Source organism: Hemiscyllium ocellatum, chromosome X (genome assembly GCF_020745735.1).
Source record: "Hemiscyllium ocellatum isolate sHemOce1 chromosome X, sHemOce1.pat.X.cur, whole genome shotgun sequence".
Lineage (NCBI taxonomy): Eukaryota > Metazoa > Chordata > Chondrichthyes > Orectolobiformes > Hemiscylliidae > Hemiscyllium > Hemiscyllium ocellatum.
Window position 1 is genome coordinate 20,811,294 of NC_083453.1, and position 27,055 is coordinate 20,838,348.

The 27,055-nt window shown below is 42.7% G+C and overlaps 1 protein-coding gene across 1 annotated transcript; it reads left to right on the forward strand.

Annotated features, from left to right (window-relative positions):
- The first annotated feature begins 977 nt into the window (after positions 1–977).
- LOC132805756 (N6-adenosine-methyltransferase TMT1A-like) lies at positions 978–27,055 on the forward strand. Its single transcript, XM_060820987.1, has 2 exons — positions 978–1,520; positions 22,203–27,055. Exons 1-2 carry the CDS (start codon positions 978–980, stop codon positions 22,434–22,436), a joined length of 777 nt encoding a protein of 258 aa, XP_060676970.1. The 3' UTR covers positions 22,437–27,055.

Genomic DNA, 27,055 nt, shown 5'->3' on the forward strand with positions numbered 1-27,055 from the left:
AGAATATTTGCATGTGCTTACAGACGATTTTTATTAATAAAGTATATTTTGGATATTAAAAATGTGCTTTAAAAATTGCACAAGCTGCAAAACGCTATGCACATTTTCCATGTTAAAGTTCAAGCATCTGGTTTCCTTTCTAGGCAAATGCAAGTGTTTTCTTCAGGATGCATTGCCTTTGCTTGCTCTTCAAGAAATTCATTCACAGGTAGAAACTATGCCGGGGTCACACAGGTGATTGTTCTTACATAGCAAATTTGCAAAGAAGCCACATATACTATGTCTATAATGTATTATACACATATAAATACTTTGTGATTCCAGCGAAATAGTAATAATTCATTAATATCCTTTAGGGAAGGAAAGTGCCATCCTTACCTGGTCTGGCCAACATGTGACTCCAAACTTATAACAATGTGGTTCTTAACTGCCCTTTGGGCAATTTGGGATAGGCAATAAATACTGGACCAGCCAGTGATGCCCTCATCGCATAGAATCCATATAGTGTAGAAACAAGCCATTCAGCCCAATAAGTCCACACCAACTTATCCTTCATAATCGTATATTTCCCATGGCTAATCCACCCTGACCTGCACATCTTTGGCCTGTGGGAGGAAACCGGAGCAAACCCACAGTGGGAGAATGTGCAAACTCCACACAGCCAGTCATCCAAGGCTGGAATCGAACCTGGGACCCTGGCGCTGTGAGGAAGCAGTGCTAACCACTGTGCCACTGTGACACCAAACAGTACAAAAACCAATGTAAAAACTAAACAGATTTATATTATCGGTCGTTTAGTTTGACTTTTTAAAAGTATTTATCAAGGATCCGTAATTTTTTTGAAAGACAAATTCAGCCCTTTCGGTGCAGGGCAATTATTAACCCCCGTTTGGCACGAGAGGGGTAAGCGGGGGGCAGTTCCCTCTAATCAATTCAAAGCACCTGGAAGGGCTGTACAGATTTGCTCTCCGCCCAGTATGACGTTGCATAGAGAGAAGCTTGTCGGCAATTCCGTTTCCTTAAAGATGCTGTTTGTTCGCTGTGTGCTGTGCTCCCTTGTGGAGATCATGGTTCTTCCAGTCACCATTTTACAATACATCGGCTTCTGGGACCCTCTGTACAAGAGGTTTTTCCCATACCTTATGTGCAGATTGGCCGCCGCTATCAACGACAAGATGGCTAAAGTGAAGAAAGAACTTTTCGGCCGGTTGCCGGACTTCGCCAGCTCCTCGGGGCTGACAGTCTTGGAAGTGGGCTGTGGCACTGGTGCCAACTTTCAGTATTACCCCTGGGGTTGCAAGGTCGTCTGCACGGACCCGAATCCGAATTTCGAACATATCCTGAAGAGCAGTGGCGCCAAGAGCGCGCACATCAAGCTCGAGCGGTTCGTGGTGGCGTGCGGCGAAAATTTGAGCCAAGTGCCGAGCGACTCAGTCGACGCCGTGGTCTGCACTTTCGTGCTCTGCACCGCCCAGAACGTGGACGCGGTGCTGAAAGAGATTAAACGAGTGTTGAGACCGGTAAAAGAAACGGGATAACTCCCCTTTTTTTTTCTTCTCTCCCCTTCTCCCACCCACCCTTTCCTTCAGAAATGTTTACAAATAATTGTTAAGACTTATTGACCTTAGGCCTTTTGTCTCAGTAAGTGTGAACAGTTTTGGTCCCTTTATCAAGGGAAGGATATACTGCTATCGAAGGCATACAAGAATCTTACAAGACTTTACAGAAGTTGGAGAGGTTGTTTCTCCTTGTCCAGGACCAGAGAGCATTATCTCAGACGAAGGGCTGCATATTTAAGGCAGAGATGTGGAGGAATTTCTTTTCTCAGAGTGGAGTGAATCTGTGGAAGTATTTATTCAGGGATGTTGGGGTTGGGTAACTAAATATATTCAAAGCTGAGACAGACAGATTTTTAACAGTAAGGTAATCAAGATAATGGGAAAATGGACTAAAGTGAATTTGAGGATCATCCAATCAGCTTTGATTTCATGGAATTGTGGAGTAGATTCGATGGGATGAATGGCCTACTTCAGCCCCCACATCTTCTGGTCAAAGTGGTGGGAGGGGCAGATAGTTAGGCAAGTTTCTGAGGAGAATATTCACCACATCTCGCCAACAATTAAGTTTTTCTCAAGTATCAAGAATTTTCACAACCCACCATTAACTAAAGTCATTAAGTGATCAACTTACAGCTACTTGAACCTCAATTCACCTTCAGGCAAATTACATGCCTTCTTGACAAGTAAAAGTAGCTGAACAGGTCTAGACAATGGGCCATGGGGGAGTCATCTGCCAACTGCCTGCCCCTATTCCGTGATTACATTCTAGAGCCAGGGTGTCATTGGAGAGAGAGAGCACGTAGTGTCCATCAATGCTTTTGACGTCTTTAGAGAAATGTGGGCACTGTAGGGAATACAGCGCTTTATTTCCCCTCCAACTCCATTTTGATTTGGCACTCTCCCCTTCACTTTTTGACATAAGCATTGCCCTTATTAGGTTTTGCTTTTTATTGTTTCACTAGAACATGCATGTTTTCCTGGTGATGGAGAATATAGAATACAGTCTTCACACAATCCTGTCTTTTTTACTGTGTTACTGTACATACACGTATAGCCACGGGTGATTTGGGGAAAATATAAGCACTACTGCTGGGTCCCGTTTGGGGGCAGTGGCAGTGTGGGGGCAAAAATAACAGAAGGGGAGAAACAAAGAAAAATGGCTGTTTTCCTTGATCTGGAAACAAGGGCAACCTGCTTGCTGGTCTGGGGGGGGGAAGGGGCTGCAGATGTGGGTGGTTTGGGAGGTGGGGAATGAAGGGTAAGGAGATGGCCATGCAAAGTCCTGTCCCAAATGACCTAACGAAAAGACCTACTTTCTCACTGTTGGATCCTGTGAAGAACAGGCCTCCAGTCATCATCTCCAGGACAAGAAAGGACCTCAAAGTCAGGGCCTGTGATTTACTGAGAGGTTCTTCAGTTCACTGTTAAGTAAGCAATTAAAGCAGAACTGAGGTCTTTCAAAGGGAGTACTGAGAGTTAGATAGGAAATTGAAAAGCAGGACTCTAGGGTTGTAATCTCAGGATTATTTGCTGTGCCACATGCCAGTGAGGTTCGGGATAGAAGATCGTATAGTTACATATGTAGCTAATGATCTGGCATAGGAGGGAGGGTTTCAGGAATGTGAATCATTAGAGTGTCTTCCAGGGGAGGTGGGACCTGTACAAGAAGATGGGTTGTACCTAAACTGGAGGGACATCAATGTCCTGGCAGGGAGGTTTGCTTGTGTCACTTGGCGGGGGGTGCTGGAAAAAAAAGCAGAGCTGTAGGTCAGTAAGTAAAATGACTGGGGAGAAGTCCGAGACTAAGACCAGTAAGACTAAGAGGAGGAATGGATGAGGAGAGGATGCTGAACACAGTAGGACAGGCAGTTTGAAGTGTGTTTGTTTTAATGGCAGGAGTATGACAGGTAAAGCAGATTAATTTAGAGCTTGGATTAGTACATATAACGATGATGGTGTAGCTAGAACAAAAGACTTGGTTGAGAGATGGATAACTTAACATTCCAGGATTTAGATGTTTCAGGTGAGATAGAGGGATGTAAAAGAGCTGGGGGAGTTGGGTTACTTCAAAGAGGAATATCACAACTGCACTGAGGGAGGACACCTTGGAGGGTTCATCCAGCAAGGCCATACGACGAAAGCTCAGGAATAGAAAAGGTGTAATCACTCTGATGGGATTGTACTACAGGCCTCCCAACAGCCAGCGGATGACAGAGAAACAGATATGTAGACAGAAACAGGGTGGTTGTGGTGGGTGTTTGGGTCGACATTTTGGGTCGGAACTTACCTGCTCCTCCAATGCTGCCTGACCTGCTGTGCCTTTCCATTCCACATTTTATCAACTCTGACTTCCAGTAACTGGGGAATGTAGATTGGGAGTGGCTGTTTGAGGGTAAATCCACATCTGGCATGTGGGAATCTTTTGAAGGTCAGTTGATTAAAGTTCAGAACCAGCATGTTCCTGTGAAAATGAGGGATAAGGATAGCAAGATGCAGGAACCTTGGATGACAAGAGAAATTAAAAGCTTAGTCAAAAAGAAAAAAGGAGGCATACATAAGATTTAGGAAATTGAAGACCAAGCCCTCAAAGAATATGAAAATAGCAGGAAAGAACTCAAACCCAGAATTAGGAGGGCTGAAAGGACCATGAAATGTCTTCGGCAAACAGGATTAAGGAAAATCCCAATGCATTTTATCCATATAAAAGGAGCAAGTGGATAGCTCAAGGACAAAGGAGGGAGTTTAGACATGGAACCAGAGGAAGTAGATGAGGACCTTAACAAATACTTTGCATCGATATTCACAAAGGAGAAGAACATGGTGGATGGTGAGTCTTGGGAGGGGTATGAGGGGCACGTCAAGATTAAAAAAGATGTTGGGTGATTTAAAAGGCAGGACATGTGGAATCTATCCCAGAATGCTGAGGTGAGGGAGGCAGGTGAGGAAATTGCTAGAGCCTTGCATGAGATCGTTATATCCTCTTTAGTCATAAGAAAGGTCCCAAAGGACTGGGCAACAGCCAACTTTGTTCCATTGTTTCAGAAGGATAACGGATAATCCAGGAAATTGCAGGCTGGTCAGCCTTACCTCCGTGGTAGGAAAATTATTGGAGATGGTTCTGAGTGATAAGATTTACTCATATCTGGAAAAATATGGACTTAGTGGCAATAGGCAGCATGGTTTTGTGTAGGGAAGGTTGTGTCTCACAAACTTGACTGAGTTTTTTGAGGAAGTGACAAAGATGATTGAGGGTAGAGCAGTTGATGTTGTCTTCAGCAAGGCTTTCTGACAAGGTCCCTCATGGCAGGCTGACACAAAAGGTGAAGTCACATGAGATCTGTGGTGAGCTGGTAAGATGGATTCAAAACTGGCTTATTCGAGAAGACAGTCAGTGGCAATGAAAAGTTTTTCTGACTGAGATCTGTGACCAGTGGTGTTCCGCAGGGATCAGTATGGGGAACCCTCTTGTGACATTGTATATGTGTGTGCGTATGTTTTGGTAGAGAACGTAGGTGGGCTGGTAAATAAGTTTGTGGATGACACAATGACTAGGGGAGCTGTGGATAGTGAGGAGGATTGCCAGAGGATACAGCGGGATACAAATAAGGTGGAATGGGTGAAGAAATGGCAGATGGAATTTAATCCAAACAAATGCGAGGTGATGCCTTTTGTAAGATCTAATGCAGAAGGGAAATATAAAATAAGTAACAGAATCTTTAGTAGCATCAACACACAGAGGGATCTAGGCATACGTGTCTACAGTTCGCTGAAAGTGGCAACAGAAGTGGGTAAGATTGTCAAGAAGGCACCAAGCATGCCTGCCTTCATCGGTCAGGGCATTGAGTGTAATAATTTGGCAAGTTATGTTGTAGCTACATAGATCTTTAGTTAGGCCACATTTGAAACGTTGTGTACAGTTCTGGTTGCCACACTACCAGAAGGATGTAGAGGCTTTGGAGACGGAATGGAAACAGTCTACCAGGATATTGCCTGGTTTGGACAGTACTAGCTGTGCAGAGAGATTGGACAAACTTGGTTTGTTTTCACTTGAATGTTGGAGGATGAGGGCAACCTGATAGAAGTTGGTGCCTATGTGGTCTGCATAGGCACCAGTGACATAGGTAGGAGGAAATATGGGGATCTAAGGCAGAAATTCAGGGAGCTAGGTTGGAAGCTGAGAGCTAGAACAAATAGAGTTGTTATTTCTGGTTTGTTGCCTGTGCCCTGTACTAGTGAAGCGAGGACAGGCAGAGAGCGGAGCTGAACACGCGGCTACAGGGATGGTGCAGGAGGGAGGGTTTTGGATTCTTGGATAATTGGGGCTCTTTCTGGAGAAGGTGGGACCTCTACAAACAAGATAGTCTTCACCTGAACCAGAGGGGCACCAATACCTTTAGGGGAAATGTGCTAATGCTCTTTGGAGGTGGTTTAAACTAATGCAGCAGGGGGTGAGAACCAGAATGGTAGTTCCAGTGTACAGAAGGTTGGGGGTAGTGAGGTCAGGGATAGGTTTACAAGATTGCGAGAGGGCACTGGCAACCAGGACATTGGTTTGAAATGTGTGTACTGAAATGCCAGGAGCATCCAGAATAAGGTGGGTGAACATGGGTTGGTACCTGAGATTTTAATGTTGTGGCCATTTCAGAGACATGGCTAGAGGAGGGACAGGAATGTGTTGCAGAATCCGGGATTTAGATGTTTCAGCAAGAACAGCAATGATGGTTTAAAAAAAAGGGGGGTGGCATTGTTGATCAAGGGTAGTATTACAGCAACTGAGAAACGTTTGAGGACATATCCGCTGAGGTTAGAAACAGGAAAGGAGAGGTCACCCTGTTAGGAGTTTTCTATGGGCCTCCAAATTGTTCCAGGGATGTAGAGGAAAGGATGGCAAAGATGATTCTCGATAGGAGCTGAGAGTAACAGGGTAGATGTTATGGGGACTTCAACTTTCCCCAAGATTGACTGGGAATACTATAGTTCAAGTAGTTTAGATGGGTCAGTTTTTGTTCAAGGTGTGCAGGATGGTTTTCTGACACCGTATGTAGACAGGCCAACAATGGGCAATCCCATATTGGATTTGGTACTGGGGAATGAACCCAGCCAGGTGTTAGATTTGGAGGTAGGTGAGCACTTTGGCGATTAGTGAACATAATTCGGTTACGTTTACAATAGCAATGGGCAGGGATAGTATATACTGCAGGGAAAGAGATATAACTAGGAGAAAGGCAATTATGATGCAATTAGGTAAGATTTAGGATGCATAGAATGAAAGGAAACTGCAGGGGATGGACACACTTGAAATGTGGAGCTTATTCAAGGAACAGATACTGTGGATCCTTGATAGGTACAATTACAACATTTAAGAGGCATTTGGATGGGTATATGAATAGGAGGAATTTGGAGGGATATGGCCTGGGTGTTGGCAGGTGGGACTAGATTGGGTTGGGATATCTGTTCGGCATGGTCGGGTTGGACCGAAAGGTCTGTTTCCATGCTGTACATCTCTATGACTCTATATATTTATCAGGCGGGGAGGAGGAGCCATGGTTTACTAAAGAAGTTGAAGCTCTTGTCAAGAGGAAGAAGAAGGCTTATGTGAGAATGAGGAGTGAAGGCTCAGATAGGGAGCTTGAGTGTTATAAGTTAGCCCTCTCTTTAGATCTTTTCTAGCTAAGAAGAGCCAGGAGGGGACATGAGAAGGTGTTGGCGGATAGGATCAAGAAAAACCCTTAGGCCTTCTATAGGTATAACAGGAATAAAAGAATGAACAGAGTAAGATTAGGGCCAATCAAAGATAGTTGTGGAAAGTTGTGTGTGGAATCTAAGGATATAGGGAAAGCACTTAATGAATACTTTTTGTCAATATTCACATTGGAAAAGGGCAATGTTAGTGAGAATACGGAGATATAGGCTACTAGATTCGATGGGATTGAGGTTGACAAAGAGGAGGTTTTAGCAATTTTAGAAGATCTGAAAATAGATAAAAACCCCTGGGCTAGATTCCCTTCTCTGGGGATCCAGGAAGGAGATTGCAGAGCTTTTGGCTTCGATCTTTGTGTCATCATTGTCAACGGGAGTAGTGCCAGAAGACTGGAGGATAGCAAATGTTTAAGAAATTCTGTGAACATGACCTTAACCTCCACAACCACCTGATGAAGGAGCGAACTCCGAAAGCTAGTGCTTCCAAATAAACCTGGTGTTGTGTGATTTTTTAACTATGTCCACCCCAGTCCAGCACCGGCACTTCCAAATCTTAGGGGATATAAGTTTAAAGGAGATACGAGAGGCAGTTTTTTTTTTAATGTAGGGGGTGGTAAGTGCCGGCTGTGTGCTGCCAGAGGAGATAGCGGAGGCAGATGCAGTAGCAGCAATTAAGAAGCATTTTGACAGATATATGAATAGGCAGGGAATAGGGGGATACGGACCGCATAGAGGCAGAAGGTTTTGACTTTAGAAAGGCATCATGTGTCAGCGTAGTCTTGGTGGGCTGAAGAGCCAAATCCTGTGCTGTACTATTCTTTGTTCTCAATCCAACAACCTTTCTCATTTGGGGTAGACAGCCTGTTGCCATTGAAAACACCCACACCCACACTTAGGCGTTAAAGAATGAAATCTTGTCCTTTAAGCGTGTAAAGGCATGTTCATATTGAAGAAAACTGAGGCTTAACAATCTCACAGATTTCACCCTTTTTTTGAGTTGCATTATGTAATAGTTAGGCTTTGGAATGTTAAAGAATTGCAGCATTACCTTGGCAGATTAATACAGTGCATTAAATGGTATAATTCTATATCCTTTGAAATTGGCACATTGTCTGATTTACAATGAGTTATAACAGCAGAAGAAATTCATTAATGCTTAAAAATGCTAGATCGAGTGCTTCTTCCTATCCAACTTCAATTGTTACGTTCTGTTTTTAAAAAATACAAAAATGTTACATACACGTTGGTGATTGATAGATTCTTGATGTCTCGAGGAATTAAGGGCTATGGGGAGAATGCGGGTAAATGGAGTTGAAATGCCCATCAGCCATGATTGAATGGCAGAGTGGACTCGATGGGCCGAATGGCCTTACTTCCACTCCTATGTCTTATGGTGAGGGAAGTTTCAGAGTGAAAATAGTTTTCAAACACCAAGTACTAAATTAATGCATCCTTTCAATCATTAAATAAACATTGACTGATGTTATTTCAGATTTTAGTTGATTTTGCTGGGAACTTGAACCTGACTTTGTTTCAGGCTGCTGTTTCGCAACTTAAAAACCTTAATGAACGTACATCACCACAACAAAGCCTTGTGTCCGCACTCACTGATGCATGCAATTTTTGATGTATTTCCAACACGCTGGTTCTGGTAAGTAACTAAAGTTTTTCACAAAAGATGTCCTCTCCCCGCACATTTCCAACTCTTCCCTTCAATCAAAGTTACTTCCAACTCCACGACCTGAACAGTAAATCAAAGACCCATTACTCAGGCTCTTTATGTGACACACTGTAAACTTGTAACTACCATAATAAGGAAACAAGGGGAGGCATTTGGAATATATAAAGTCCCTACAGACATTAAAAATATTTTTAACTACCGTCAGGTATGGACTGAGTAACTTTGAATAGATTGTACCCATTATCATTTCTTAAAAAAGGAAGCCTGAGTTCCCACCTGAAGCTAATTTCTGATCTCACTGATTTTTTACTTAGGAGCAATTAAAGTTTGTGGTTATAAAGGGAAATGAATCATTGTTTTATCACACTTTGAGATGTCCATTGCACCACCCAATGGCAACAGAGATCTTCAAGCCTTCGTACAAATTGTTGTGCATTTTCAACCATTGCACTTATGTGCTCCTTTTAATATGGTAACATTTCCCAATGCACTTTGCAAGAGTGTTATCAATCAATATGTGACAACCAGACACTTGAGGACAGGTGGCTAAAAGCTTGTTCCAAGGACTATTGGTCGAAGATATTTACCAGGCTATTGCTGGGTGTGGAGGGTTTGAGTTATAAGGAGAGGCTAGTTAGGCTGGGATTTTTTCACTGGTGTCTAGGAGATCGAGAGGTGACCTTATAGAGGTTTATAAAATCATGAGGGGTACGGAAAAGGTAAGTGGCAGATGTCATTTACCTAGGGTGGGGGATTTAAAGACTAGATAGCATATTTTTAAGGTGAGGAGGAAAGATTTAATAAAGACATGAAGGGCAATTTTTTACACCGAGAGTGGTTCGTGTGTGGAATGAATTTCCAAAGGAAGCGATAGATGCGGGTACAGTTACAACCTTTAAAAAAAATATTTGAATAAGTACATGAATAGGAAAGGTTTGGAGGAATATGGGCCAGGCGTAGGCAGGTGGGACTAGTTTACTTTGGGATTATGCTCAGCAGACTGGTTGGACCGAAGGGTCTGTTTCTGTGCTGTGTGACTGTATAATTAGGTTATAAAGAAGGAGAAATGGATGGAGGGAATTCCAGAGCTCTAGGCTGCTGATAGCATAACTGTCAGTGGTGGAGTGTTAAATTGCATATCTGTGCAATACTTCACATATTATTTGCTACATTTTTATGCGACATTGGTCAGACTAGGGGTGCACGGTGGCTCAGTGGTTAGCACTGCAACCTCACAGCAGCAGAAACCTGGGTTTGATTCCAGCCTCAGGTGCCTGTCTGTGTGGAATTTGCACATTCTCCCTGTGTCTGTGTGGGTTTCCTCTGGGTGCTTCGGTTTCGTCCCACAATCCAAAGGTGTGCAGGTTAGGTGGATTGGCCATGCTAACATTGCCCATGGAGTAAGTTATTAGTCAGGTGTAAATATAAGGTAGGGGAAGGGGTCTGGGTGGATTGGTTACCGGAGGGTCAGTGTAGACGTGTTGGACCGAAAGGCCTCTTTCCACACTGTAGAGATTCTAGATCTGGAGTACTAGATGCAATTTTGATCTCTGTATTTAAGAAGGGATACATTAGAAATAATGACTCAATTCCTGGGATGAAGGGCTTATTTTATGAGGAAAGGTTAGATAGATTGGGGATCTGGAGTTTAGAAGAATAAGTTGAGATGTTTTTGAGACGTAAGATTCTGGGGAACTTGAAAATGTGACTGCTGAGAGGATGTCTCCTCTTGTGGGAGAGACTGAAAGTGGAGTCGCAAGTAGATAGGATAGTGAAGAAGGTGTTTGGTATGCTTTCCTTTATTGTCAGAGTATTGAGTACAGAAGTCGGGGGGTCATGTTTCGGCTGTACAGGACATTTGTTAGGCCACTGTTGGAAAATTGCGTGCAATTCTGGTCTCCTTCCTATCGGAAAGATGTTGTGAAACTTGAAAGGGTTCAGAAAAGATTTAAAGGATGTTGCCAGGGTTGGAGGATTTGAGCTATAGGGAGAGGCTGAACAGGCTGGGGCTGTTTTCCCTGGAGCATCGGAGGCTGAGGGGTGACCTTACAGAGGTTTACAAAATTATGAGGGGCATAGATAGAATGAATAGACAAAGTCTTTTCCCTGGGGTGGGGGAGTCCAGAACTAGAGGGCATAGTTTAGGGTGAGAGGAGAAAGATATAAAAGAGACCTAAGGAGCAACTTTTTCACGCAGAGGGTGGTACGTGTATGGAATGAGCTGCCAGAGGATGTGGTGGAGGCTGGTACAATTGCAACATTTAAGAGGCATTTGGATGGGTATATGAATAGGAAGGGTTTGGAGGGATATGGGCCGGGTGCTGGCAGGTGGGACTAGATTGCGTTGGGATATCTGGTCGGCATGGATGGGTTGGACTGAAGGGTCTGTTTCCATGCTGTACATCTCTATGACTCTATGACTAGAATTAGGAGCCACCATTTAAAAACTGAGTAGGCTCCAATTTTTGACAGATGAAAATTTGTTATTCTGAGTGTTGTTGTCCATACAGTTCTCTTTCCCAAAGAGAAAGGAAGACTGAATAATAGAATTTTTTAGGCTGAGTTAGATTTTTGATTGGCAGTGGAGTCATTTTATTAAATGGCAGAGCAGGCTTATGGGTCCAAATGGCCTTCTGCTCCTAATTTGTATGTACATTCAGTAAGTACATATTTTGAATTCCTAAAGTATAGTGTGATCTTGCGTCAGTTGTAATGAAGCTTTCTGATATTCTTACAATTGCAGAGGTTAGCGATTGACAGATATTGCTGGAACTTACTCCTTGTAATTATGCCTCTCCATAGAAATTGAAGCCTTCTCAAGTTCAACTTCTCTTTAAGAACAGTGGCACTAAGTGTAATTATTGTCTCCAATAAGTTTCAAAGATAAGGTAAAACAGCAACTTCAGCTTTTCTTGATTGTTATCCTTTTAAAAAAATAGTTGTGTATATTTAGCAGCTTATTTACATTTTGTTTGACAAACTAATCTTCACAAAATTTCATAGGTGAACATGTAAAATCCATACAGCTCAGCGAAGCTAAAAACATTTGGTGAAAAATACCTGCTTTCCACATACAATAAACTTTGTTTTAACTAGCACTCTTCATAAAATGGCAAAAGTTATGTACAGGGCGACCCCCGTATCCACAGAATAGTTTTCTGCAGTTTCAGTTACCCACGGTTTACTGCGGACTGAACATATTATAGGGAACCTTCCAGAACCAGGGACCAGGGGCTGCTGGGAAGGTAAATTTCCTATTTAAATGAATTGATTTGCTCTGATCCAATGGAGGAGGAGGCTCCACAAATATCCCCATCCTCAAAGATAGAAGACCGCAGCACGTTAGTGCAAAAAATAAAGCTGAAGCTTTCGCAGCAATCTTCAGCCAGAAGTGCTGAAAGGATGGTCTATCTCGGCTGCTTCCAGTGGTCCCAGCATTTCAGATACCAGTCTTCAGCCAATTCAATTCACTCCATGTGATATCAAGAAACGGTTGAAGACTCAAAATACTCCAGAGGCTGTCAGCCCTGACAACATTCCAGCAGGTGTACTGAAGACTTGTGCTCCAGAACTTGCCGCTCCCCTAGCCAAGCTGTTCCAGTACAGTTATAACACTGGCATCTACCTGACAATGGGGAAAATTGCCCAGGTGTGTCCTGTACATAAAAAGCAGGACCAACCCAACCTGATCAATTACCACCGCATCAGTCTCCTCTCGATCATCAGTAATGTGATGGAAGGTGCCACCCACTGTGCTATCAAGCAGCACCTGCTCAGCAATAACCTGCTCAGTGATGCCCAGTTTGGGTTCCACCGGGGTCACTCAGCTCCTGACCTCATTACAGCCTTGGTTCAAACATGGACAAAAGAGCTGAATTCCAGAGGGGAGGGGAGAGTGACAGTCCTGCGTTCGACCGAGTGTGGCATCAAGGAGCCCGAGCAAAACTGGCATTAATGGGTATCAGGGAGCAAACTCTGTGGTGGTTGGAGTCATGTCTGACATGTCGGAAGATGATTGTGGTTGTTAAAGGTCAGTCATTTTAGCTCCAGGTCATCTCTGCAGGAGTTCCTCAGGGTAGTATCCTCGGCCCAGCCATCTTCAGCCGCTTCATCAATGACCTTCCCTCAATCATAAGGTCAGAAGTGGGGATGTTCACCGATCATTGCACAATGTTTACAGATACTGAAGCAGTCCATGTTCAAATGCAACAAGATCTGGACAATATCCAGGCTTGGGCTGACAAGCGGCAAGTTACATTCATGCCACACAAATGCCAGGTAATGGCCATCTCCAATAGGAGGCAATCTAATCACCACCCCTTGATATTCAATGGTGTTACCATCACTGAATTCCCCACTATCAACGTCTTCAGGGTTACCATTGACCAGAAACTCAACTGGACTCATCACATAAACACAGTGGCTACAAGAGCAGGTCAGAGGCTAGGAATACTGCAGTAGGTAGCTCACCTCCTGACTCCCGACAGCCTGTCCACTATCTACCAGGCACAAGTCAGGAGTGTGATGGAATACTCCCCAGTTGCCTCGACAAGTGCAGCCCCAACAACATTCAAGAAGCTTGACACCATCCAGGACAAAAGCAGCCCGCTTGATCGGCACGACATCCACAAGCATCCACGCCCTCCACCACTGACGCTCCATAGCAGCAGTGTGCAGAAATTCACCAAGGATGCTCACAGCACCTTTCAAACTCACGACCACTTCCATCTAGATGGACAAGGGCAGCAGATACATGGGAATACGACCCCTTGCAAGTTCCCCTCCAAGCCACTGGACTTGGAAATATATCTCCGTTCCTTCAGTGTCGCTGGGTCAAAATCCTGGAATTCCCTCCCTAGGGGCATTGTGGGTCAACCCACAGCAGGTGGACTGCAGCAGTTCAAGATGGCAGCTGAAGGGCAACTAGGAAAGGGGCAATAATTTTGGCCAGCCAGTGATATCTACATCCCACAAATGAATAGAAAAAAATATGTTGATACCTCAAAGCTATGCTTGGTCAGGTTGTACTGTGGTTATGTGGACCTCTTGATTACCCAGAATACTTGATCAACCAGCACCGTCCTGGTCCTATAGGCGCCAGTTAATAAAAGGTTTGCTGTATTCATTGCAAACTATGATGTAACTGTGATATTTGTATCTTAATACACACCAGGTAGACAGGGAAAATTTGTAATCTCAGAACCTACTTGACACACTTTCTGAGGACATCATTTATAAACGTCTTTATAAATCCTTCAGTGGCTATTTAAACCCTATGCATATTTCTATAACACAGCGTTCAACTCCTGTTAGACAATAATTTTAACCTGGAGGAGAAAGTGAGGTCTGCAGATGCTGGAGATCAGAGCTGAAAATGTGTTGCTGGAAAAGCACAGCAGGTCAGGCAGCATCCAAGGAACAGGAAATTTGACGTTTCGGGCATAAGCCCTTCATCTCTTCTTTCAACCATGAGGAATGTCAGTGGAGTTCTTTCACCATATTAATAAGATTAGATTAGATTACTTACAGTGTGGCAACAGGCCCTTCAGCCCCATAAGTCCACACCGACCCGCCGAAGCGCAACCCACCCAGACCCATTCCCCTGCATTTACCCCTTTACCTAACACTACGGGCAATTTACATGGCCAATTCACCTAGCATTTTTGGACTATGGGAGGAAACCAGAGCACCCGAAGGAAACCCACGCAGACACTGGGAGAATGTGCAAACTCCACACAGTCAGTTGCCTGAGGCGGGAATTGAACCTGAGTCTCTGGTGCTGTGAGGCAGCAGTGGTGGCACAGTGGTTGTACATTTTGCCTATCAGGTTTTATTCTATAAATGCTGAGCTTACTTGCGTCCAATTTGGATCTCATGCCATGTTCATAAAATAGTAACAAATAACATTTTAAAGCAGGAGTTGGTTAAAAGTTTAAAATGATGAGGTGTGGGGAAAGGAAGCTTCAGCTTTGTTTGTGAAACCTCAGAATTTAAACTAGTTAATGTTTCTTGATCTGTTAGGGTAATAGCTTACTTAATTGAAATGGAGTAAAGTGGGAAAAGAAATCCAGCCACTTGACAGGTTTATATGGAGATCAGTTGCATAATAGTAATGCTACTAAACCAGTGTTCGGATCGGTCCCCAATTTTTCATGTTCTGAGGTAAGGAGGGATGATCTAGCTATCTTTTATACAACTCCTCCCTCAATTGATTAAAACAAAGTTAATTTTAAAAGAATTTATTTCCTCATGTATACCTTTTTCCCTATCTCAATGTCTTTGTTTTTAAAAGAACTAATTTAACCAAGCTTTCCTGAGTTAAAGGAGGCAATGAATTTATTAACCACGAAGACCAGAAAAAATAATAAAACGTGACACAAATGTAGACTGATTGTAAGTGACAGGGGAGTCCAGAAAAGTAAAGGTTAAAAAGGAATTTATCAATCACTTGGTTTGTCCATGACAGATCAATTGTGAAACAATTTGGTCATTAAGGTGGGTGATTCTGGTAGTGCTGACTTTGACAGTTGAGTAGTTGTTTGGAGGTTCTTGGTTCTGCAGTTAGTGAAAGGAATTTGTCCAGTTTCCTTCAATTGTGGCTTTTCTGACTTGAGTGTTTTCAATAATCAGGAAGAGTTTATTTCTATATGCAGATGCAGGGATGTCTAGTGGGAATTTTCAGTTACGTCCCTTCACAGCATACTTTAGTTTGGTAGAACTTGAACCACAACCTAGCACACAGACTAGGGGCTCTAGTTGTCTTTAACCCCCTTGCATATTCCTGAAAAGGAAAACACAAACTTGTCCTTTGCCGAGAACTACCTTTCTTTCAACTTGTCATGTCCATAAGCATGGAACACATCCACAGAAGATCACAGTTCAGTTTTTTTTAATGGCACCTCTCCCTTTAAAATCTTGCTATCTGATGGTTGACACTGTTTGGGTAACATTCTGTTTCCACACAAGGACTTTGGATAGCTGGTGAATTTACATTCTAAGCCACCTTTTGTCTGTCTTATATTGAAATGTATGTACTTTTTAAATATCTATGTATTTTGGAGTTATGATCAGTTTTCATGACTTTAGTAATCCAGCGACCCAGGCTGCTTTTTTTGGGGACACTGGTTCAACTCTCAGCAGCTTGTGAAATTCAAAATATATTAAGACATATGGAATTGAAAACTAGACTTAGTGATGGTGACTGTGACAACTGTCATTGAATGTCGTAAAAACTTATCCGGTTCACTAATGACCTTTAGGAAAGGAAATCTACCATCTTTATCTGGTCTGACCTACACGTGAGTCCGGACCAACAACAATGTGTTGATTCTTACCTGCACTCTCAAATGACCAAGCAAGCTACTCAGCTCAAGGACAATTAGGGATGGGCAACAAATGCCCACATCACTGGCTAGTCAATTGTCCACTGTGCCATGAAATCTGCCTTGTAGAAGTATGGAATTCCAGCAAAGGATTACCTCAGTTCTCATCTCTCCTTGCCAGACTTCTTATCGTGTTATTGTTTTGTTATTCTCTTGTAATTTCCAATCCCTGCCCACCAACTCATCAATCAGGTGAAATATCTGTTGATTGGAAGATTAATTGAAAGATTAACATTAAAGAAATCCATTTAACGCAACAAGCAAATTCCATGTAAAATACTTTGAAAAGTCGCTACAATGACAGCTGGCATGTCTGGATATGCCAAAAAGGGCATCGCAAAATGAAGTTCAGAACACCAAGTGAAGTCGCAAGGTCTGAGGCAGTAACGGCTGCTGTCAATTCCTGACTTGAGTTTAAAGCAAGAGCACATCTGATATAATAGGCCTCTGAGCTTAAAGCTCCCTTTTCACCCTTCCTCTGCTCTCTCAGTTCTCACGGAATGGGATACACCAGTGGAGTATCTGCCAGTGGGAGGTGGCGCACTGCATCTGCATTTGCTACTTGGCCTCCCTGACTGTGTTCCAACTTGTAATTGTACTCATGGAGAATGAGAGTGCACCGCTGAATTCAGCCTGAAGCTATGGGCAGCATGGCCTTGTACTCTTTGAGCAGCCCTAGCAGGGATTTGTGGTCTGTTACTGTAATAAATTTACATACTTAAAGATATTGGTGGAACTTCCTGACTCCAAATATGATCAGGAGAAAGTGAGGTCTGCAGATGCTGGAGATCAGAGCTGAAAATGTGTTGCTGGAAAAGCGCAGCAGGTCAGGCAGTATCCAAGGAGCAGCATAATTTCCTGAAGAAGGGCTTATGCCCAAAACGTCGAATCTCCTGTTCCTTGGATGCTGCCTGACCTGCTGCACTTTTCCAGCAACACATTTTCAGCTCCAAATATGATCAGCAAACTTTCATTCTCAATATGGGCATATTTACGCTATGCATTAGCCAAAATTGTGAAGGCAATCACCATTGGGCATTCCTCTCCATTGGGCCACCTGGGAGCTAATACTACCCTGATGCCATTCAGGGAGACATTGCATGTCAATACCAGATCTCACTTGGGATCATGGTGTGCCAACACACCTTAGAGGATGATAACGATTTCTTCACTTGCCTGAAAGTTTTGGCTTGTCTACGTGACCATTTCCAAGGTTGACCCTTTTCTAAGGGTTGATGCAAAGGTGCCAGGATGGAAGCCAGGTTATGTATGAACTTTCCATAATAATTCACCAGCCTAAGGGAATACGTGAAAGCTGGGGCATGTTTGATTGCCCTCATTTTATCTTCCAATGGGTGTAACCCAGTCTTATCGATTCTGTAGCACAAGTAGGTCACTTGGGGTGCCTGGAACACACATTTTTCCCTTCTAAGGTGAACCTCTGCCTGGGAGAATCTAAGGACAATGGCCAGGTTCTCTAAGTGTTCCTTATTGCTCTTCCCTGTTATTCCAGGTCATCTAGATGAATGGCAACTTGGGGTAGACCTTGTAAAATGTTCTCCATCGTCCACTAAAAAAGATTGCGCAGGCTGACGATACCCAAATGGCAGTCTCCTTTATTGGTACAAACCCTTATGGGTATTAATTGTAGCATACTTCTGGGAATCCTCATCTAACTCCAATTGAAAGTATGCATAGCTCATGTCCAGCCTCGTGAAGGACAATCCTCCTGCCATCTTTGCATATAAACCCTCTGTGTGAGGATTGGGTATTTATCCAGGTGTGAAAAACGGTTTACTGTTTGTATAAAATCCTCACAAAGGGGACCTGACCTCTCGGGCTTCACAATCAGTCCGCCCGGTGCTGCCCATTCCACAACCTGGACTGGTTTGATGATTCCTTCCCTTTCCAGCCTCCTGATTTCTGCTTCTACTTTTGCCCATAAGGCAAATGGCACTGGGTGGGTCTCACAGAACCATTAAATTGCTCGTGGTCAACATGCAAGGTGGCCTTGGCTTCTTTAATTGTGTCTAGACCGTCCTGAAAAACTTTCAGTTATTTAATTAGGACTTCATCCAGGCAGCCATTTTCTAATTGAAAAATGTGGAGCCAATCAAGGTGAATCTTTCTCAACCAATTTTGTCCCAGTAGGCTTGGGTCTGAACCTTTTACTACAATCAGTGGTAACTGTACCAGCTGCTTCTCAGAAGGGAGCAGAACCGAAGTTGTACCCTTAATCTGTAAAAGTTCACCAGTATAGTTTGTCAGCCTGGCCAAGTACTTGCACAAACCTAAAGGTTGGAGTACAGAATGAATTTTGTTAAGGACTGGTTCTGTGATCACTGAAATGGCCATGCCTGTATTGGCCTTCATTACAACCAGGCGACCATTTAACTCGACATTTATTTTTGGTTCTGATTTGGATCTTGCTATGCAATTTAACTGCTCCAAACCAGATATAGGTAGACTTTCCAGGGTATGCACTCTCCTGGATACTGGCCTATGAGTTCTCTTACTCCATTTAGATCCAGTGAGTCTCTTCTGCTGTCTTGAGTCCATATACCGGCAGCAACTACAATGACTTGCCAGCCCAGATTCTGAAGAACATTTTTACCATTTGCCCGAGGTTTGGCTTTGTTTTGGGGTTTTGCTGTGGGCTGACTTAGAGTCCCTCTGTTCAGGATATGCCCTGAGTGAGGCTATACAATTGCCTTCACTCGAATGGTGTTCCCCAAGCTCAGTCAGCGTGACGAGGGTGTCCACTGCCATCAGAATGCCCTGTAACTCATATGCTCCACTTGCTGCATTTTCCAATAACAAAGCCAGTTGTAGTGTAGTTGTGGACTAGGCCAGACCACTCAAAACATTCTTGAGCAGGCAATCCAGACCGCAATTTGTTTTGGTAAGTGTACAGTGAAAATTACCCAGAGTAAGCTAGCTAGGTTGACGACTATGTTTTAAAACAGACATTTTTTTTCACAAAATTACACAATGAAACACAAAGAACAGAATAAAGAACCCCTACAGAACTCAGTCCATCCTAACGAGACTTAATTACGCTGTTCTGAATATACGTAGCAGTCCTAATAAGCAAATCCCCTTAAACACAGTTTAAAAAAAGATGCTTACAGGTTGAAGTTAGAAGGGCAGAAGGAGAGAGAGGGTTTCCACTCAGCTCACTGTTGAACTCCTAACTAGTTGTGGACTGAATTGCTCAGCTAGAGAGCTGACCACTCCCCTTTGTTTATACAGGTCATTTCTAAAACATGACCGCTTTGGCCTGAAGTCTCATCTGTTTACATATAAACAAAAAGGCCTCTCAATACCCTTTAATCTCTGTACCAAACCAGTCTAATTGGCACCCTGAGCGTTTACGACCTCTCAGAAAAAAAAACAAGGAACTAGTATCCTTGAGAAAAAGAACCAGCTTTGTGACCATGTCTGTTTGAAGTCCAGTTGGGTTTAGCTCGTAGGCACTTTTGCATGGTGACATAATTAATCCTACATACCAAATGGTCTCTTAGCATCTCATTAAGAGTTAAACCAAAATTCACATGCCTCTGCCTGTCGTCTTAACCGAATCAAAAACCCTGATTTTGATTCCCCGGTTCTCAAATTGCCGAATAAAACTGATATCTCAGAATTAGAAGAGGTTTGGTGTCATAATATTTCTTAGCTAAACTATCAACTCTTGAAAGGTTTTTGTATCTCGTGCCTCTGGGAAAGTTAGGATCCTAATAACTGAAAAAGCTGCAGGTCCAAAAGCTGACTGGGCAAACTGGGCACAGTCTTCAACAGCACAATCAAATGAGCTAAGCGTCTCAAAAAATGGCATCATGCCAGAAATGTTTACCCCAACTCAAAGACAGCTGGTGTGAATTTACGTTCTTCAGGAGTGTGTTTTTCTCTTGTTGCCATTGAAATAGCTCCACAGAGGCTGGTATTCTGTCACTATGTCACCCTTTATGTACATGCGGAGTGTCCTTGACATCATTCTACCTCCCTCAGAACCAGCTCTCCAAGTGAACAGCATGTCTGACACTCCTGTTCTTATGTGTCAGCCAGGGCTCCCTGGTCGGGGTTGTTGATCTGGTCCAGTCAGGGAACTCATATTTTATGAAGTCCATCTGGCTGACCATATTACAATCACTACAGTCATGGGATCTTTATTTTCACCCAATGAGCGAACAAGCAGACAGGGCCACTTTTTAAAAATATAATCTGAAGACATCAAACCTGAAAAGTGTTAACCTAAATGAAACTTGCATCCACAAGAGTAAGATTAATACCTGTTGAACAATAGATTAAAATTGGTAACAACGTTCTTTATTTAAAATGTGTTAACTTAATTCCACTCGTAGGCTTCTGTGAAGTGCACATTTGCTGGATCTACTACTTTCATAATTATCACTAGTCAGCAAATTCATCACCACTCTCAAGGGGTGCATTCAATGTAAATATAAATTTTAGAGAGGGCAAAAAAAAACGACCAGCCAGTTATGCAGCAAATTCCAGAACAGTATGGTGAGATCAATATCTCAAACAAGATTCCAGTCATAAAAGTCTCCTGTATCTCCTGCAATGCATTTCTTCCCCACATCCCCCTTGGAGATCCACAGCTGTCTCTGTTGTGTATCTGGGACTGACTTTAGCCAGCACTAATACTATATATACTTAATTATTTAAGGAGGTACTTTGCTAAAGACATCCATTGCTATCTTTTGAGAACGCAGTGTAAAACAACAATTGTTTTCAAATGACATGCTGTTAAACTGCAAATTTAGCTAACTTTCAAAATTATCAGTGACCGGCTTTAAATGTGAGGAAAATTTCTCAAGGTATGTCAGTTTGCATCAGTGAAAAGAATGTTTCAGAACAATGCAAATTTAAAAGGCCTTTGAGGGAGATTGCAGGGGGCAGTACATTTAGATGAACCAGCAGCTTGTCAGCAAGCATATCTGCTTCTCAATTATCCTTTGCCAATTTATTGAACCCAACTTATCTTTGACTAACCTGAGCACTGATTTCACGAATGGCTTGCATCGTTAGATGCACACAACGATGCTAAAACAGCATTAATAATACATTGAATATTCCATGCTATATTGCTTTTTTCTTTGCAAAATAACATCCTCTGGCTTACTCTGAGAGGCATCAATCTGTAATAATGAACATCACACTGCAGCCATTACTCCATTGCTGTGCAGGAAACATTCCAAATGCTGGGTGCTTTGTCAGCTGCAGCCTGAAACAGATTATGTAACCTGCAAGTTGCTCCACGAAACAATTAAATTGAATATTTGTTCACTTAACAGTTTACTTTTGGAGTCTTAAAAGATGCACAGCTCTAATGTAGCAGAAAGACAAATTGTACATTTGTTAATGAAACACTTCTTACAGAACAGTAATATCCACATTATTGAGCAAGGCCACAGGGAGTCCACTAATTAAAATCAGAGTCCATCTTTCACTTAAGCCTTATTTTGTGGAAGGTTTGAAAAATATATTTATTTGTGAGGTATGGGCTAGGTCAGTACTTATTTCCCATCCCTAATTGCCCCTTAAACGGTGGTAGTGAGCTGCCTTCTTGAACTGCTGCAGTCCATGTGCTGTAAACTGACCCATAATGCCATTAGGGAGAGAATTCCAGGATTTTGACCCAATAACACTGAAAGAACAGAAATGTATTTCCACGTCAGGATGGTGAGTGGCTTTGAAGGGAATTTGCAAGTGATTGTGTTCCTACATATCTGCTGCCCTTGTTCTTCTGGGTGGGGTTGGTCTGTGGCCTTAGTCCCTGTATGTGGCCAATTTGATTGACTCTGCTTCCTGTTCAGCCCACTTTCTTCAGATACTTGACAAAATGTTTTGTTTCTACAGGGCGGGGCACTTTTCTTCATTGAGCATGTGGCTGCTGACAAAGAAACATGGCTGCACTTCATTCAACATGTGATCCAGCCAGCGTGGCGTTACTTTGGGGATGGATGCTATCTGACCAGGAACACTTCAGTAAACCTCGAGAAAGCCAATTTCTCAGAATTAAATCTGAAGCACATCATTGCACCTGTGATGAGTTTGGTCAAATACCATATTCTTGGATATGCAGTCAAATGAGAAGCTGGATCATGGGAACACCAAGCCTTGTATCTGCTTGTCTGCTGTGAATCGTTGATTCAAATTAGAAGTATCAGTGCAATAATCCTTTGTCAATTAATTTTAATCACCAGTCATTAAGATGAGTGCTTTTAAATGTGCCTTTTTAATCCACTATATCACACAGTGCTTTTATCTGCAATGGTAATCAAGCAAAATTCCAAATTATACATCCATGTCCAGGATCAGTTTTCATATTTTATTATTTCAATCAAAACTTTTCTCTGTATCCTCCCAACCCACTCTGAACTAGAATGTCAAAACATTTTTTAAAAAAGAAGTCAATTCTCTAATCTCAAATGAGGTGCTGCTTACCAAACGTTACATTGTAATTTGAATATATTAAATCGGACTTATTTATGATATGATATTATTTTTAATGTAAATTACTTTGAATCCTTTATTACTTTCACCATGAATTGCTATTCTGATTTTATAAATATGAATATTTAACTGCAGTAAAGAATTCCACAGATTCACTATCCTCTGAGAGAAGAAATTCCTCCTCATTTCTGATTTAAATGTTCTTTCATGAATCACAGGAGTCAGGGAGGATACCAGAGAATTGGAAAATGGGTAATGCAACACCCCGTTTAAGAAGGGAGGGAGGCAGAAGGCAGGAAACTATTGGCCAGTTAGCCTGACCTCAGTTGTTGTTAAGGTTTTAGAGTCTATTATTAAGGATGAGTTTGTGGAGTATTTGGAAGTGCATGGTAGATTAGGGCGGAGTCAGCACCGCTTCAGCAAGGGGAAGTCATGTTTGACAAATCCATTAGAATCCTTTGAGGAGGTAATGACCAATTAGACAATGAGCCAGTGGACATGATCTATTTGGATTACCAGAAGGTCTTTGACAAGGTGCTGAATAGGAAGCTGCTAAATAAGAGAAGAGCCCATGGTGTTAGGGGCAAGATACTGGCATGGATAGAGGACTGACAGAAGGTTGAGAGTAGGGATAAACGAGTCTTTCAGGATGGCTAGTGGAGTTTGACAGGAGTCAGTATTGGTACCACAACTATTCACGTTTTACATTAATGATCTGGACAAAGGAACTGAGGGCATTCTTGCTAAGTTTGCAGATGATACAAAGATAGGTGGAGGGGCAGGTAGGGTTGAGGAAGCAGAAAGGCTGCAGAAGGACTTGGATATGCTAGCAGAGTGGGCAAAGAAGTGGCAGATAGATTACAATGTGGCAAAGTAAGAAATTATACATTTTTCTGCGAAGATTACAGGTGTTGACCATTTTCCAAACTGGAAAAGGCTTCGGAAATCTGAAACACAGAGGTACTTGGGAGTCCTAGTTCAGAATTCTCTTCACGTTGACATGCAGGTATAATTGGTAGTTTGGAAGGCAAATGCAATGTCAGCATTAATTTCAAGAGCGGAGATGCTGATGCTGTATAAGGCTCTGGTCAGACCACGTTTGGAATTTGTGAACAGTTTTGGTCTCCATATCTAAGGAAAAATGTGCTGGTGTTGGAGGGGATCCAGAGGAGGTTTTTCAAGAATGATTTGGGATGAAGGGCTTATCATACGAGGAATGTTTAAAGACTCTGGGTCATTACCTGATTGAGTTTAGTAGGATGACAAGGGGGATCTGATTGAAACTTACAGAATACTGAGAGGCCTGGATAGAGTGTACGTGAAGAAAATGTTTTCACTGGTAGGAGAGACTAAAACCTAAGGTCACAGCCTCAGGTTGAAGGGATGGCCCTTCAGAACTGGAATGAAGAAGAATTTCTTCAGCCAGAGGGGAGTGAATCTGTGGAACTCATTTCTGCAGATGGCTGTAGAGGTCAAGTCATCGAGTGTAATTAAGGCAGAGATAGATAGGTTCTTGATTAGTAAGGGCATCAAGGGTTATGGGGAAAGGCAGGAAAATGGGATTGAGAAACATATCAACCATGATTGAATAGCAGAGCAGACTCGATGGGAGGAATGGCCTAATTCTACTCCTCTATTTTATGGTCATAGAGATGTACAGCATGGAAGCAGATCTTTTGGTCCAACGCATCCATGCATGACTCCCTTATTCTGAGATAATGCCCTCTGGTCCGAGACATTCCCATAAGAGAAAACTTACCTACCTTGTTAAATCCTCTAAGAATCTTGTATGTTTCAACAAAGTTGCTTCTCATTCTTCAGAACTCCAATAAGTTCAGGCCCAATCTATTCAGCCTCTACCTGCTATCAGAGTTGAAGAGTGTGGTGCTGGAAAAGCACAGCCGGTCAGGTAACATCTGAGGAGCAGGAGAGTCGACGTTTCAGGATTGTGCCGAAGTTTGTGGGCCCAGGGGGCTGAGAGATAAATGGTAGAGGGGATGGGGCTGCAGGGAAGTTAACTGAGACAGGATGCTAACTTGTGGAACGTTTCAGAGAACATCTCTGGGACACCCGCACTAGCCAACCCCACCGCCCTACAGCTGACCATTTTAACTCCCCCTTCCACTCTGCTAAGGATATGCAGGTCCTGGGCCTCCTCCATCGCCACACCCTAACCACCCAACACCTGGAGGAAGAATGCCTCATTTTTCACCTTGGGACTCTCCAACCATATGGAATCAAAGTGGATTTCACCAGTTTCCCCATTTCCTCTATCCCCATCTTATCCCAGTCTCAACTTTCCAACTTGTCACCGCTGCCTTGAATGGTCATACCTATCCATCTTCCTTCCCACCTAACTGCTCCACCCTCCTCTCCAACCTATCACTTTCACCCTCACCTTCAGCTACCTTTCCCCCCAGCCCCCTCCCATTTATCTCTCAGCCCCCTTGGTCCACAAGCCACATTCCTGATGAAGGGCTTTTGCCCGAAACGTCAATTCTCCTGCTCCTCGGATGCTGCCTGACCAGCTGTGCTTTTCCAGCAACACACTCTTGACTTTGATTGCCAGCATCTGCACTCTGTACTTTTTCCATACCTGCTATCAACTTAGTGAACCTTTTTTGGACTGTCTGCAATGTCAGTAAACTTTTCCTTCGATAAGACTCCATTCCCTTTGAAATAAAGGACAACAATCCATTCGCCTTCCCTATTATCCACTGAAGTTGGATGCTTGTTTTTCGTGATCTTGTAAGGACTCCAAAATCCCTCTGTTATGTAGTTTTCTGCAATGTTTCTCCATTTCAGTAATATTCAGCTCCTCTATTCTTCCTGCCAAAGAAATTAGGAAAGAGAAGACAGTGGTGTTGTGGTAAAGTCAGTGGATTAGTAATCCAGGGTTCTGGGTAAATGCTCTGGGGTTGTGAATCCAAATTCTCACCATGGCAATTAACAAATCCGGAATGAAGCGAGATTCATGGTCACTATTACTGAGACTATGGAAATCTATCAGGTTCACTATTGCCCTGCAGGAAGGGAAATCCAAGCTGAAAATGTGTTGCTGGAAAAGCGCAGCAGGTCAGGCAGCATCCAAGGAACAGGAGATTCGACGTTTCGGGCATAAGCCCTTCTTCAGGAAGGGAAATCTGCCAACCTTTCTTCGTCTGGCCCACGTGTGACTTCAGACCCATAACAATATGATTGACATTGAACTGCCCCTGAAATAGCCCAGAAAGCCACAGAGGGAGATTTAAGGATGGGCAACAAATGCAAGCTTGCCAGTGTTGCCCACATTCCATGAAAGAATAACAAAGGCTCTTTAGCCTTGCACAAAACCTTATTTAATGAATCAGCCCCATCTTTACAACATAGGAAAGATCTACTTAATCAAAATTTAATTTGTTTTGTCCTAATCAAAGCCACAAATGACATCCTATTTCACTGCAATTGTGGGGCATTTCCCTCCTTGACCTGCCTCCAGCCTTTGACAACAGTCTTCCACCACCTTTAATCAGCTGGAACTGTCAGTTCTGTCAAGTCAGTCTTAGCCAGACCATCTTGAGTAACGGCTTCACTCCATCTCCATACAGTGTTACTTTTGGAGTCCCCTAAGAGAAGGATTTCTATGTGGCTTCCATTTCTCATGTGCATGCTGCCACATGGGACTATCATCTGAAGACATGGCATTGGAGTCTGTGTGTACATTGAGGGCACCCAGTTTAATCATCTCCTTACAGAGAGTTTAAATTCTTCGTATTGTGTTTTAATTGCGTTTCTCTTAGAAGAGTGGAAATATCAGTTTAACTTCCCATGATATGTCAAATGTAAAAGTCAGTTTCACTCACTAGATGGAGGCTAACAGATATGTATTTGGCTACAAGCTTTCTGAGTCCCTGTTTTATGAGATTAACTCCCCCAAGGAAATTAGATAAAATATAAGCAATAACTTTTGTTAAAATTGCAGTTATAGCAGTAAATTAGACAAATTAGTGTAGAAATAAGCAGTTTTTCAAGTAACCAGAGTGAAGAAAATGTTAAAGTGGGGTTAAAATAAAATTTAGAAAAGCTTTGAAAGCCCGTAACATCAAACTTGAGAACTTGAACGTCTGAATTCTGCAGTGTGTAGTGCTGTTAGTGTGACCCTGGGCATCTGTCTGATTGTTAACCATTGTTATCATGTGGTGTGCAGTTTTTGATAATAGTTAGGATCACATAACTGCTACATTCCTTTAAGAGACAATAAATGCATTTGAAAGCTG

What these genes read in the sequence shown, in the direction of transcription:
- LOC132805756 (XM_060820987.1), top strand. Translation starts at nt 978, where the DNA reads ATGACGTTGCATAGAGAGAAGCTTGTCGGCAATTCCGTTTCCTTAAAG. An exon ending in TTAAACGAGTGTTGAGACCG is followed by an intron (nt 1,521 to 22,202) that starts GTAAAAGAAACG and finishes TTGTTTCTACAG; the next exon opens with GGCGGGGCACTTTTCTTCAT.